The sequence below is a fragment of the Orcinus orca genome, chromosome X (assembly GCF_937001465.1).
Source record: "Orcinus orca chromosome X, mOrcOrc1.1, whole genome shotgun sequence".
In the NCBI taxonomy this organism is placed as follows: Eukaryota; Metazoa; Chordata; class Mammalia; order Artiodactyla; family Delphinidae; genus Orcinus; species Orcinus orca.
In genome coordinates, this window is record NC_064580.1 from 21,662,785 (window position 1) to 21,677,500 (window position 14,716).

The 14,716-nt window shown below is 39.5% G+C and overlaps 1 protein-coding gene across 3 annotated transcripts in view; it reads left to right on the forward strand.

Moving 5' to 3' along the window:
• The window catches only part of POLA1 (DNA polymerase alpha 1, catalytic subunit), a 305,604-nt gene that overhangs the window by 196,776 nt on the left and 94,112 nt on the right, over nt 1-14,716 (forward strand). For 2 of the 3 annotated variants that reach the window (XM_033415097.2, XM_033415096.2), the window contains exon 35: nt 7,647-7,763. The exons of the other annotated variant lie outside the window; for it this stretch is intronic. In XM_033415097.2, coding sequence (XP_033270988.1) covers nt 7,647-7,763 — 117 coding nt within the window. The remainder of the gene's footprint in view (nt 1-7,646; nt 7,764-14,716) is intronic. 3 annotated transcript variants of the gene reach the window in all.

Consider the following 14,716-nt stretch of genomic DNA (forward strand, 5'->3'; position numbering starts at 1 on the left):
TCTGATTACTGAAGTACAAAGCATTGAAAGGATGTTGTCTTGAGCCTTTCATGTAGTCTTAATGGTGGCTTTTTTGTCAAATTTACCCATTTGCGGCATTGAAAGAGGCAGCTGCATTTAAGCTGGAGAGACGGTGCTTTTTCAAGAGTTCAGTGCATGGAAAGTTCTCAGCAGTATCTGCAGTTTACTAGTAGCCCCTGGTCTATTAAAACTGATGTGCCGCATTTGAGCCCATTGCTCTCAGTACTTGTGAACCCCTCTGCCTGATGATCTAATAAAGTGCTCTTACTGGACAATCTCTGATCAGCTACTTAAAAAGGAGCTTGGGGGAGGGGCGGCAGGGAGAAGCCTTACAGGCAGTGAGACCTGGTGTATAGGCCAGAAGAGAGCCTCCAGGGGCTAAACCGAGAGGTCTGTCACGACGGTAATCTGTGCTGAGGTATTTGCCATGGGGTTGTGGGTTTTGTGCCCCAAATCCCTCTAAGCTGTGGTCACAGGTTTTTTTTTCTGGAAAGAAATCTTTATTTTATTCCAAGTTGAATAAGAAAAGATTAGACATGTCGTTTTGAAATTTGGAAATCCACTTTTGTGGATTTGCTTCTTTGGTGATGGCATTCATAAAATACACGATCCTACATTTACGTAAAAGCAAAAGTTTCCCAGGTTACAGCCAAAGGTCAGATGGATTTCAACTCTTCCGAATCTGGCAGAGCATTTGGGGGAGTATTTCGGGGGGGGGGGTTCTCTTCTTTTTTTTTAATGGCCACCTGAAAAATCAATTCTCAAAACTTTTGAGAGTGTGTGAAAGTGGCATGAAAGCAAAGCAAACCTTAACAAGTTTGTGGGTTTACATTCTACATCACCTAGCAACCCCCTGGCTCCGCCAGATCTCTCGTCTACCCTTAGTTCTGTTTACAGACTATTCAGACGGTCCTTCGAAACCATGAAAGATATTCAGTTTCATTAGTACCATTCTCAAGGAGAAAATAATTAAAGTTAAATGAACAAACACTGCCTGGTGATGGTTTGAAGTCCATTCTGATTTTAAGATGCCCTTTGAGGCAACTGCATAGATAGTTCAGTTTGAACATTTGTTGTTCAGTACCCAAAGGTATATCATATTAAACCATGCCGATAAATAGCCTGGAAACAAACGAACAATAAAAATTACTTTTAGCTAGACTTGAGCAAAGCAAAGAAGCTCTGCTAGTAATAAGTTTCTAGGCATGCCCTCCTGATTGAATTTTTTATTTGATCCCTACCCTGGACATCTAAGCTGATCCATTCGTACACTGAATAAAGACAGGGGAAGAGGCCTGAGGAACAAAGCACCTCTCTTTAAAACTGATTTATTACCTACCCTTGGAGATCAAATCATATTCCATAGAAGGCTGTGTGCATTTTAGTGAGTAGCTTAATTTCATATATGATTGTAATACTAATAATGCATGCCCTGCCACTTTCTATTTGGAAACTGCTTATGTGCTTAAATCGACCTACTCTTGAAATTTCTGAGAGTAAAAAAAAATTTTTAAGAAAATGTTTTTTATGTGCCTTTTTTTCCCATAAGCCCATTCTCTGAAAAATCATTTTGGAAACAACCAAACACATGTTAAAGCTCAAAATATTTTTCAGACGTGTTAGTAATTCACTTATATTGAACACTCTTGGCAAAACTGTCTCTTCCCCCACCCCCCATTTAATAACAGTTTTCTGATTAAAAAACAATATACACTTGTAGAAATTTTACAAAATACAGAAACAGAAGCAACTACCTAGAGATAACCACAGATGGCTTTTTAGAGTATTTCCTTCCAGTCTTTTTTTCTGTGTACGTATTGATGAAACTAAGCCTTGAGTTAACTTTTGAAGTTTATTTGTTAGTATGTGTACATACCTAAGGTGATGTTTTTTCAAGAGCGAGGAGTTGAGAGGCCGGAGCCGTGTTGGAAGTAATGAACAATTTTTCTTAGAGGCCTCATCACTGAAATATTAATGTGAGCATCAGAGTAGCCATTTTTCCATCTCATTCCATTTGATTCTTTCTTTTTTCCTTGTTGAAATGACTGTATGCCTTAACTGACACATCCATTTATAACCATTCATGTTGGAAAGTCGGACATTCATCATGGTTGGAATATTACATCCCCAAGTCACTTGTAGCTTCACATAGGGGAAAAAAAGAGTCTTTTATGAAAAGATTTGTAATACAATAGAGATTAATGGAATGTGGAGAGGAAAATGCTTTCAGTTCCTCGTGTAAAGTGAAAACAGGGCGGCTCAGAAATCTTGTATTCTTACTATTAGTATTTTGTTAGATCTCTGTCATCCACAGTACATGGCTGGGTTGCATGAGCTCTTTGTGCTTTGTTGACAATTGACAGACAAAGCAAAATTATTCCTGAAGCAAGGTACTGTGTACTTAGTTGTGACCTATTACAGCCTAAGAATGTAGCTTGCTTTTGAGTTGGATGAATAGGGAGAGTATTTTATAGAATAGGCTTGAATATACTAGGAGAGATTTTAGCTGCCCATACAGAAAGATACATGTCCTCCATTGAACTTTTTCCCCCAAAATGTAATTTTCCGTATAAAGTCATTTCAAGTATATTTTCCCTGGTTGCTTGTACGGAGACAGTTTTAACTGTTGTAGTATTGTCCTACAGTGGTAAAATAAAATTGCTGGTAATTGTTGGCTTTCTCTGCTCACAGTATAGCAGGAGAAGATGGCTTGCATGGGGCTCTTTAATGTACCTCAGGTACATCTTCTGATGCTCAGCTTCTGATTGCAAATTAAAATAACAAGCCTAGGGTATTGAATTTGATGCGAGGCAAAGCAGAACAACTTGCTAATTTATCCTGTAATATACAATTGCTGAGGTTGGAATTTTTCCACTTGTAGTGCTATTCTCTGTGTCTAAATGAGGACCACTGTTTGCATCTAACCTATCATAACAGTTTGGGAGTGCTCCATTATCTTTTCAGCAAACTGATGGCAGAGTCTGGTCCTTGCACAGATGATAAGATCAATAAGTTTCAAATAACTTGGATGAAATGACATGTGACTGTTCACTTAAAGAGATGTCTTACTTTAAAAATCAATTTTAATAATATTTAAAATTCTTACATTGACCGACGAGGCACTTTCCACTTGTTTTGTTTGATAATTTTGTTAAAAATATTTTTGTATTAACTTTGGTGAATAGCTAGTTTATGTGTGTATCTTTCCTGATCTGCTCTTTCGTCTCCTACCCTGGCACCTCTCTGAGACTTAATAATCACTCTTTGACACGCCAGCATGCTGGAGTGTAGAAGATTTAACTTTAAAAGCAAAATTATGTTCCTGTTAAAACTTCCCCTGGAGATCTTAGGAAAATTTTCTCCCAGTTTTGGGTGCAAATGTGGGTCAGAAAGCAATTTGTTTTTTGATATTTCTGGAAATCCCAAATCACAACATGTCATTCTTCAAAAGCAGCTGTGGGCCCATACTGTGCACTGTCTATAAGAAGACCCGTTTTACACTGGGGATAATTCTGTGACAGAAAAATGTGACTGCACGGGAACCCCAGAACATTTATAAATGGTTTTGGGTGAAAAGAGTGTCTGGTATTCTCAAAGTGCATATAGTTTGGGGAGAGGAGCAGTTAATGGCCATTATAGAAAAATAGTAATGATACGATGAACTCTGTAACAGCACGCATGCTGGCAGACCTCGCCCTGTAACCCTGTCACCGCACTCCTGGAGAGCCATTACAGTTTAAGTCATACGTCACTGCAGTACTGTGTTGTGTTGTCTCTTGAAAATCTCTGTAAATCCCAAAATAAAGCACTTCTGCATAGTTGTACTATTTTGCAATCAAATTGAGAAGCAGCTCCACCTAATCTTACGGGTTATCCCTAAGTTCTCCATTTTGGGATAACACCAGGCAGAAACTGACCAGGCTCTTTCCTGGTTAGAATAGTGCATTTTGAATAATGCATTGTCAGCTGTAAGTACAGCACTGACATTCCCCAGTACCGGAGGCATATGGAGGATAATAACAGTATTTGACATTTACTGAACATTTGTGCGTGCTTTCTTATAACAACTCTAATAGGGTAAACAACTCTAATAGGGTAAATATTATTACCTCCTGTTTTATAGACGAGGAAACTGAGGCTTAGAGAGAAGTTTGGCAACTTTATACAAAATTACCTATTAATAAATGGGAGGGGAGAGACCACACTGAAGTGCATAACCTTTTCATAACCTCAGCTCAGTTTTCTTGATTGAGTGTGAATGCTTGTGCTTGATATTGGGTGGGACACTACCAGATCCAAAGTGGGTCATTCCCTGAGGGCCTGACCGTCCAGTTAGGGAGGTAAAATAAGACGGTTCCAGGAGAGTGCAAAGCAGAGTGTGCTCAGTGGCAGCTGGGCTAGAGGGAGAAGTTCCTGAGGGCTGGGAAAATTTTACGGGAGAGGAATAGAAGTTGATGCTCAAGGAATGGGCATTTTAGGCAGAGGTTATACAGCATGAGCAGAGACAAGGAGTTGGCAACAGGCAAAAAGTGGTGAGGACAGTGAGAAAACCACCACTGTGGGGCGAAGAGCTGGCGTAAGAGAATGATGAGAAAGGAGGAATGGGACCATAGCATGTGTTCTTATCCTCTGTGGAAGGTATACCATTGGGGGATGGGAGTGGAGAGGCCTTGGGAAGCTACACTCGCAACTCTGTGCATTGGATGTGGGAGAGCATGGAGTCAGGGAAACCAGGCATGAGCTATTACAGTAGTTCAGTTTTGAGGTCTGGGCTTGAGTGAGGTTGGTGATAATGGGACTATAAGGCCAGCGGACAGATTTGGTAACTGATTGGGAATGGGAGAAAGACCCATCATATATTTGATTCCAGAGTATGAAAACTGCTGTGAAGTTGTTTTCTCCTGTGAATTTTAGACCCTTTCCTTGTTTTCCATAAATCTGCTCCTGTGCATTTTTATTTTATTGCTTCTATTTTATTCATTTACCTTCTTCAAAAGACATTTTTGAATGCCTCCTATGCACCACATTTCCGGGTGTGGGTGATTTCTGTGTGTGCATCCTTCTAAAAATACAGATGTACGCAAATGAATAGCAGTTTGTGTTTGAGGTGCGGCTACCAAGAACACCTCAGTTACAAGTGGAAATCGATCCCTTTTTAGCATGTGCAGACAGAAACCATTTTCGTTGAGGCCTCAGAAATATAATTTAGCAATCAGAACCAATCAGCATTTGACACAATTTCATACACAGTGATTTCAAGGAATTAGTGATGCTGAGACTAAAGCAACAGGTGATAGAGTTTTGCATGTTTTGGTAAAGGTTTGTTTTGCTATTGGACAGGCCAGCAGTCACGTCTTTTGAACCCTCTACTTATAAACATGGTTAAAGTAGCCATCGGAAAACTTAATGACCGTATTACTCTTGGTTATGACAATGTGGCATTGCATAATAAAATGACATTTGGATGGCAGACATCCTTAGAGTGGTTCTGGGGTTTTTTATTAAAAGCCAAACATTTTTATAGGTTGGACTTCCAAAGAACTACACATTATTAATTTTTTTTTCCTTCCACTGACTTGGCAATGTACCTTTGGGCGGCATGTTATTTCCCAAATTGGAAGTGAAAATAAGTTTAATTTTGTCCTTGTGAGTGGTAATTCAAAGGGAATTTATACAACGTTAGTATTTTCTTTTGCTTTGTTTTTATCACCTATGAGAGGCAAAATGCACTGTGAGATCTTGTAACGGAAGATTTGCGCCATCATGGAATATTTTCAAAGGCCTGGCATATTTATTTTTAACAGCTCAAATGTTCCTTGAAAGGTATATTTAGCACAGTCAGTCAATATTTGCTGGGGGAACAAAGGGTTAACCAAATGTACTTGACAAAACTGAATGGAAGCAAAGCATATATTGAATATGATTAGGGCCTCTTTCCCCCATAGAAGAGTTTTATTTAAAATACGCCAAGACCAAAAGCTTAATTATCAAAATAAAACAAGAGGCATAAAGAGTTACAGGCTTCTAATATTTTTTTTCAGCCCCAGTTCCCTTCACACAGTTATCAGCATGTTTAATTTCCATGCATAATAGCACTAGTTATTGTTGTCATTTGTAAAGGGAGATTAACAGATAGTAAGTACAAACAAACCCAAATAAGTACTGAATAGAGAGGTGACAAAGAAGAAAAGACCTCTTTAATGTTAATTATAACTGGTAGGAAGTCTAGACAAATTATATTATCTGTTTTCTATATGATTTGAAAGGACATTTAGTTAGTAACTCTGTCAGAGATAGAGTTGGGTGTTTGCTTTAGAAACAGGTGAGGTGACAATTTAGCATCTCCCTGGTTGGCAGCTCACCTGGTGAGTCATGAAGTTGTCGTAAATTGATGGAATCAAGTTTCAAAAACATCTGAAAAGAACTGTAGCTTTTGAACATTATATTTTAAAAATTAAAAAATAATTTTAACTTCTGGGTTGTATTCTGGTACTTAATACTTTACTGTCTCAAAACATGGTAATTGACCTATCTGCTTGCTTTTTAAAATTTTTTGTTAAGAATTGAATGAATTACAGCTATGGTTGTGAATATTAACTGATAGACATTCGCAAGTGTGTAAAGCCTCAGGTAGCAAATAGTGTCACAAACCCAAATGAATGATTAAGGGGTGGTTCAGTCCTGCATTTTTCATACATGGTTTCCTTGAATGCTACTGTTTCCTTTATTAATATGCCTAAGTTGATACTTCAAGAAAAAACTAGTCTCATGTTCAGTTTTATAGGCTACATTTAAAATGTATTACCAGCTGCTGCTGTCAGCCCCACAATCCCTCTGTCTCCCCCATACCTAGAACAGGCTAAAGCAAAGTATCTTGTGTCTTTAATTCTGAGGGGCCATCGATTGTGAGCTGCACTCTTAACAGCTTTTTTGGAGGAAACATAAATACATGTCACTTGTAAAGGTGTCTGAGTTTCAGAAACATTAAAATGTGAATAAAACCATGTCCTCAAATCAAGAAAATGTGGTAATAGCCCTAGGAATTGGAACAAACAGTTGCCTATGACTCAGAACCACTGGTTCTCTTTTCTAGTTCAGGGTATTTTGGTATGGTAGTAGCTATATGTCTCAGATAGGTAGAAGCTACATGAATCCCTCCCTTCTCTGTGTTGTTTTAGTTGGTACCATACAACTTGCTTCTTAAAGCCAGCCCATAGTGAATTGCTTTTAGGCTTTGTGTAAAGCTTTTAGACCTTGCTTTCCTATTTAGATTATAATTTCCTGTAAACCCATCAGTTTACATTCTGCATGTAATCATACGAGTTTTTATTTGGAGGTTTTGATGTATTCGGTGGGGTTGGGGATTTCTTTTAAGTAAAGAAAATAATGTCTCATGTGATTTGTTTTTTTTTTAACTTTATGAGTTTCCTGACTTCTATGTTTGGGGCATAGATCAAATTAACACATCAGGAAAGAAGGGTAGAGAGCTATTTCAGAATCTCTAAGGAGGGTTTGAATGAAATGAGTCTACCTTGATCACAATGAGTCTATCTTGATCACGATATGGTTTTTATTTGTATTAGTTGATGGCGGTGATAGGACTGAAGCATCCTTTGTCTCTCCAGGGCTGGTTGATTTGTGAGGAGCCAACATGTCGAAATCGAACTCGGCACCTTCCCCTTCAGTTCTCCCGAAATGGACCTCTTTGCCAAGTCTGCATGAAAGCTACACTTCGACCAGAGGTGACGGTCATATCATGCTCAAGAAGTGTGTGTGTGTCTGTGTGTGCGTGTGTGTGTGTGTGTGTGTGTCTGTGTGTGTTGGGGGGAGCTTGCTCCTCCCTTAGCTCTGGGAAGTCGATATTTGGTATATGCCCTGTGGTGACACCCTGCACACATGTATTTAAGAAAATATCCAGACTTCAAAAAGATACATGCTTTATTTTTCACATCATGAACAGTATATATTTATATCTAAAAGAGAAGCTGACTGGTTCCCATATGGGTTACTCATATCTTTGGTTGCCACTTCTTAATTACAGAGAATAGATAACTTTCCTTTGTAGAAACTGCTGTTACCTTTGGACTGGATCAGAACCCCTTTTGCAGGGGCCAGAAAACCTCCCAAACCTATCCCATAAAGGGCTTATTTGATTTGTATGGGATTCCATTGTTTCTAAGTAGCAGCACAGAGGAGTAGTTCTCAAGCGTTTTCTCGTCCTTAGTACGTACACCTGAGGGATAAGGCAGTCTCTCGTTGGTGACTCCCATCTGGGGAGCACATAGTCTGGAAGCACCTTACTGGTAATTAAGATGCCTTCCCTCTGTCGCCCCCTCTGAGCATCATGGACCCAAGCAGCATTTCCCAAACTGTGCGGAGAGGAATGTTTGAAGGTCTTCCAGGCAAAGAGGGTTTTGTGATCAAGTACTTCTAGCCAACTCTGGGCTGGCCAAGGTTAAACAGGACTTATTGTAGATTGTCCTGGAACCTGTAAAATGATAATGTGAAGTCTGCCTCACCAATACAGGACTGTAATATGCCTCACTTTCCAAATTTATCCGGTCCAAGGATTTGTAAGGATCTGGGTGAGAAGAGAGTAAGAATAGGGAACTTGTTATTTACTTATTTTTTAACTCATAGGCCAGTTTTACAACCAGATTTTATCTTCAGATCTTTTCACTGAAAAGGGTTAATACACAGGCTAGTTTTAGAAAAATATTTTAAAGTTCTCATGGGTTTTTATTTTAATTGTAAGATAATATATCATTTCACAAAATTTAACAAGAAGTCAAGAACTACAAAGGGCTACCACCATTGTTGTGTATACCCTTGTTCTTTTGCATATCCGTATGTATTTTTTATGTGGTTTCAGTCATAATGAAGATACACTTTTGTATCATGTTTGTCTTTTTCTGAGCATCTGTCTCTGTTGCTAGTTAATTTTCAGTACCAAAACTTTTAAACACAAATTTAACCGTTCCTCTCATTGGACATTTTAGGCAATTTCACTATCCCTTTACTAGAAAATTGTGATGAATGCTTTCCTGCTTAAATTATTTATTATTTCAAATATTTCTTATCAACAGTACATATCTAAGTGCATAAATACAATGTGGACATGATTCATGTTGCCACATTACTTTCTTAATGGATTATCTCAACTTAAGTACCAGTTTTACCACTGCCTTTGCAGCATTTGGGCATTATCATTAATTTATTTTTAACTAATTTGATAGGTATAAAATGTTCCTTGCCTTATTTAGTATATCTTTGATAATTAGCAAAGTAGGATGTAGATTTTTTTAAAAATATGGAACACGTAAGTGAGAATTAGCTGTTATAGCGAATTCTTTTTACGTCAGTCTCATCCTAAGATTTGCATCAGCAGGTGCGAAAAGAAAGCAAAAGTATATATATTTAGTGTGACTCATCAATCCAGTTGTACGCTCCAGGGGAATCACCTTGCTTCATGAACCGATGCTGCCTTTGAGACTTTTTAAGCATCTAGCTCATCAGGTCAAGTTCAGTGAAAACTGAATTACTTCTTAGAAAGTCAGCCGGTGTTAGGATTCCATTCCTGGTGAGAGAAAGTGAAAGGAAAGTGTACAGCTAGTAGATCGGAAACTTTCCAGTAAATGCTGCTGATGTTACTGGTAGTGCTTTAATACATCAGGTTATCTTTTATTATTTATGACCCTTTTTTAAATGAGTGAACGAACACATGCATTTTGAAGTATTTTTTCCCTTCATTTTCTTGTCCTCAAGATGGGACCATGTTAGGCAGGCATTTACCAAGGTTATCAACTACTCTTCCCGGGGAAAAGCTTTCCTAGCTTAGCTGCTCAGGCCATGTTGCTGCTCAGAACATGACCGTCTGGAATAACTGGACGTTCGGAGCATCCTGGTTGGTGATACTGCTCTTCACCATTCCTCACAGGGACCTTGACGGTGGGACTCAGCCCACTCTTTTGCAGTCCATTTTCAGTTGCTGGTAATGAGTGGGGAATCTCTTAATTCTATTTATGATGTTCCTGGGCTTTCCTAGTAGGAGGAAAAAGCTGCATCTTTTTAGAGATAGTTCCAAGGTAGCGCCAACATCAGTCGTGCGATGGACAGGATCATTGTAATTACCACAGGGTTTTCCAAAGGGTCTATTTTGCAGGATTATGCTTAACTGGGTCTTAAGTTCTGGGTTGCTGTGTCTCAGTCATACGTTACTTTCATTTAATAATAGTTTATTAAACCCCTACTATATCCTAGGCACTTTGCTAGGGACTAGGGACATAGCAACGAACAGGACATTTCCTTATTTGTAAAAGTAGTTTAGCATTACATGGATTATATAAAATTGATGTCTGTGGGCAAAAATAGGCATTTGTGAATATCCACATGGACAAAATCACCAGACTTTCCTAATGTTTGACTAGTGGGGACTTTAAATATGTTGTCAAGGTTGATGGTAAAGTACTTGCCTCTTACTATGCCAGTCTCATCCTCACATGATAAATCTCTCATTTAGCCCTGAGTTGCAATTGGCTTGAGTACTTTACAGAATTGACTTGGGGTATGAGAGCTGGCTCTTTTTCTGGCTCCTCTTGCCAGTGTTACAAGAAAGAAAGCTGGGACGGTTTTGTTCTCAGGGTTTTAGACATGTCTCTCTTCTCAGATACCTTAAAAAAAATCAGTTAAGTTTTTTCAGGTTCACGGCAATTTAACAGTATACAAATTGCTGATTATTAGGAATATACTCTCTGGCATCCTCTGCACATAGGAAGTGCAGATAAATACAGGAATGAAAACTCCAGTATATGTGTAAGTTCCTAAGTGAACAGAACCCTTTTTCACACTGATGATAGAGATAAGACTTATCCAAGTTAGAGAATAATTATCTTAATATATATTTATTTTAAGGATGTGGTTTATTACTTAAGGTGGCCAAGTCTGTATGGCTAGTGAGCTGAACCCCCAGGGGATCCTGTATTATGTAATTCACCAAAAATAAAGCGTTAGTTTGTTTGTTTTGGTTTTTCCTTAATAGAACTAAGATTTCAAACCAAGTTAAACTTTTCCTCACTAACATTGCCATACTTGAATCCATACTTGATAAGAAAACATTTACTTGTGACGCTGTCGGGGGCAGGAGCCCTGTGGCGGAGTTTAGTTTGTTCGACAAAATTACTTGAAGACCCCTCATGAGGAAGGCACTGAAATGACTTCTAGTCCTACTGTGGGACACCCCTAGTGTTTCTCACATTATCCTCAGTTGTAAAATTGTTAAAATCTTTTGTAACGGAACATCGGTACCATATAGGACTCTGGCCTTCAAGGGAGAAGGGAAATACTGAACTTGTGATCATTGTGTGTTGCAATTTCAAAATGGCTGTGGCTGACGGATTATTGATTTAAAAAGTAGGTTAGAGACAGTGCAAATGTTGCCAGGCTACGTGGGACAGTGTCTTGTTTCTGCATAAGTTGAAAACATGAAGATAGTTGTGGTCTCTTAAGGCAGTAATCATAAGCTGTACAGGAAGAGAACCTTGGGACTGTGATGGAAAGTCTTAAACATCTGTATCTAGTCATGGGTTACCCTCCAGTAGATGACGGGTTTTTACCACGAAGGGCCTTTTGGAGTTCTCTGCTCTGATTTTCCTGTGCTTGTTTTCTGATGCAGAGTTTGCTAGATTCTACATGCAGGTTTGCTTAGCCTGAGCAGATGCTAGCCTTCCTTTTCAATATACTTTTTTTCATTTTTTTAAAAAGTATCGAGGTGAAATTCACATGACAAAATTAACCATCTTAAAGTGAAGAATGCAGTGGCACTTAGTATTGCTGCATTCACAGTGTTGTGTGATCGCTACCTCTATCTAGTTCCAAAACGTTTTCATTTTCCCGAAAGAAAACCCTGTACCTATTAAGCAGTCACGGCCCATTCCTCCCCTTCTTTCAGCCCCTGGAAACCACTAATCTGCTTTCTGTCTCTATGGATTTACCTAGGTTGGATATTTTATATAAATGGAACCATACAGCGTGTGACATTGTGTGTCTGGCTTTGTTTCTGAGGTTCATCCATGTTGTAACCTGTGGCAGTGCTTCATTCCTTTTTATGGCCAAACAATAGTCCATTGGATAGATATACCACAATATATTCATCCATTTATCCGTTGATGGACACTTGGGTTGCTTCATTCAACATACTTTTAAAGTTTATTTTATTTTCATTAGCTAGATAGGTCTTACATTTGGCCTAAATTTGTGTCCTGTGCCTCCCTTGTTGGTCCTAGTTCAGCTGAATGGTATTACACAAAGCTAGACTGATCCTTCCTCTGTTCTTGCCTTCAGTAAGCACCTACTCTCTGCCTGTTTTCTGAGAACCTTTTAGATATTTGAAGGTAGCTGTCTTCCTAAGCTTTCCCCTGCTAGGCCAAGTATTCCTAGATCTTCAATCATTTCTTTAGTGCTTTGCTTTCAGAAAGTTGCATGCAGCACTTGGTGAGCTCTCACTAGCACTAGTATGGAGCAGAATAAACCTGCCACTGCCAACTTTTCTAGGTAGTACATTTCTTTGAAGTCTTTTTAGGGTTGCATTAACTTTCTTGGTATCCATATTCACAGCATTGATTCATTTTGAGTGTTTCATATGCTCAAACAGATAATAATTTCTCGACACATACAATTGCTAAGCCATGCCTTATCAGGTTTTCTGAGACCCAAGTGGTTTATTTTTACGTAATGTAAGACTCCATTAGTACTATATTAGTTTCCTAGGGCTGCTGTAATGAAGTACCTCAAACTGAGTGGCTTAAAACAACAGAAATTTCCTGTTTCATGGTTCTGGAAGCTAGCTAGAAGTCTGATATACAGGCACCGTAGGGGACTCTCCCTCTGAAACCTGTAGGGGAAAATCATTCCTTGCCTCTTCTAGCTTCTGGTAATCCCTGGCGTTCTTTTGCCTGTAAATACATCACTGCAGTCTCTGCTACCACAGTCACGTGGCCTCCTCCCAGTGTGTCTCTTTTCTTCTTATAAGGACACCAGTCATACTGGATTAGGGCCCACTGTAATCCAGTATGACCTCACCTTAACTTGATTTTCTCTGCCAAGACCTATTTCCAAATAAGGCCACATCCACAGGTGCTGGGGGTGAGGACCTCAGTATATCTTTTTAGGGACATAATTCAACTCATAACAGATAGGAAATGTACTGAGCTGAGGAAAATGGAGACCAAAAGTAACAGTGGCTTAAACAGAATAGACATTTAATTCACTACCTAAGAAACATGAATTTTTTTATCGTGTGACAGAAAGCCAGGTGTGGATTGCTATAGATATGGCTCAACAGTGTCATCAGCAGTGCCGGGCTTCCACCCTCAAGGTCACAGTGTGGTCCAAGGTGACTGCACAAGCTCCTTCAAGCCATCACAGGCTACAAGACAGAGAGAAGGTTGAAGGGTCAAAAGGATGCACTTCCCAGCCAAGTCAGTTCTTCAAGCAGCCTTCCCAGAACTCCCACCTGACACTCCGTGCATTTCATGGACCAGAAATTAGTCACATGGAGATAATAGCTTATTTTGTTACTAAAAAAAAAAAAAAAGAGTAGACTGAGTATTGGGGGCCAACCAGCACTCTGCGGCAGAGACCTTCCAGTGAACCTGTGAAGTCTCCCTTTGCTGTGCTCAGCCCATCACTGTCCCATTGTGGATATTTTGGATACTGGTTCTGCCGTGCACCCAGCTTTTTGGCTTCTACAGATCTGATGCTGTGATTAGCCTTCCCTCTTTTATCTTCTCCAAAATATCGATTAAAATGTTGAAGTGCATTTCTGCCTATTCCAGTGGCTCGATGCCTTCTTCCAAGTGGATGCTGCGCCATTCTAATCAGCACCCTTTGTGGAGGATTGTTCTACCGGTTGCTAATTATCTTTGCTTCTAGCTTATCATTCTCTGCGAGGGGTTTCTCCCAAGGGAAGAACCACAATGTTGCTGATCAGATGCTGATGGTCTCATGGTTTCATAACTGTTTTGGCCCCTGGAATGTGAAATCATAGGGTCCATCTCCTTCGATAATGTGGTGTTCTAAGCAGCATGTTTAAGAATGTGCTTGTATGTACTCATTCTGCCCCCAGAAGCCAGTTGCTTAAGGAGAGGGCTCATATAATGTTTTTTAAATGTGGTTTTGGTAATTGGCCAGGGGAGAGTGTAAGACTCCATGTAATGACCCTAGCCAAAGAGTCCAGACTAAGTGAGGGAGTGATGAGACAGGGCTATAGTAATAAGTCATGGAATGTGATCTGATTTGCTGATAAATATTAACTAATTAGAACTACAGAAATAATTATTAAAACATGGACCTAAAAGAAACAAGAGATGAACTAATATTGAAAATTATGTACAGAGTTTCTAATCACCCATAGTGGAAAAGTGGAAAATCACAAACCAGAAGACATAGACCCTGCCTTTCATAGGCCTCTCTTCTTGTGGAGAAGGTAAGGAAGTACAAACTGGCAATGCTCCAATGACCAGAGGAGAAAGAGGCGGCCACAGCTTTGTAATCGGCCCTCCCTACTCAGTGAGGTAGGAAAGAGGGGAGATGAGACTAGTCACTGGACTAGAGCAGTGGTTCTTAGCTGGGGCGATTTTGCCCCCCAGGGGATAGTTTGGTTGTCACACCTTGTTTGGGGGGGGTTGGTGATACTGGC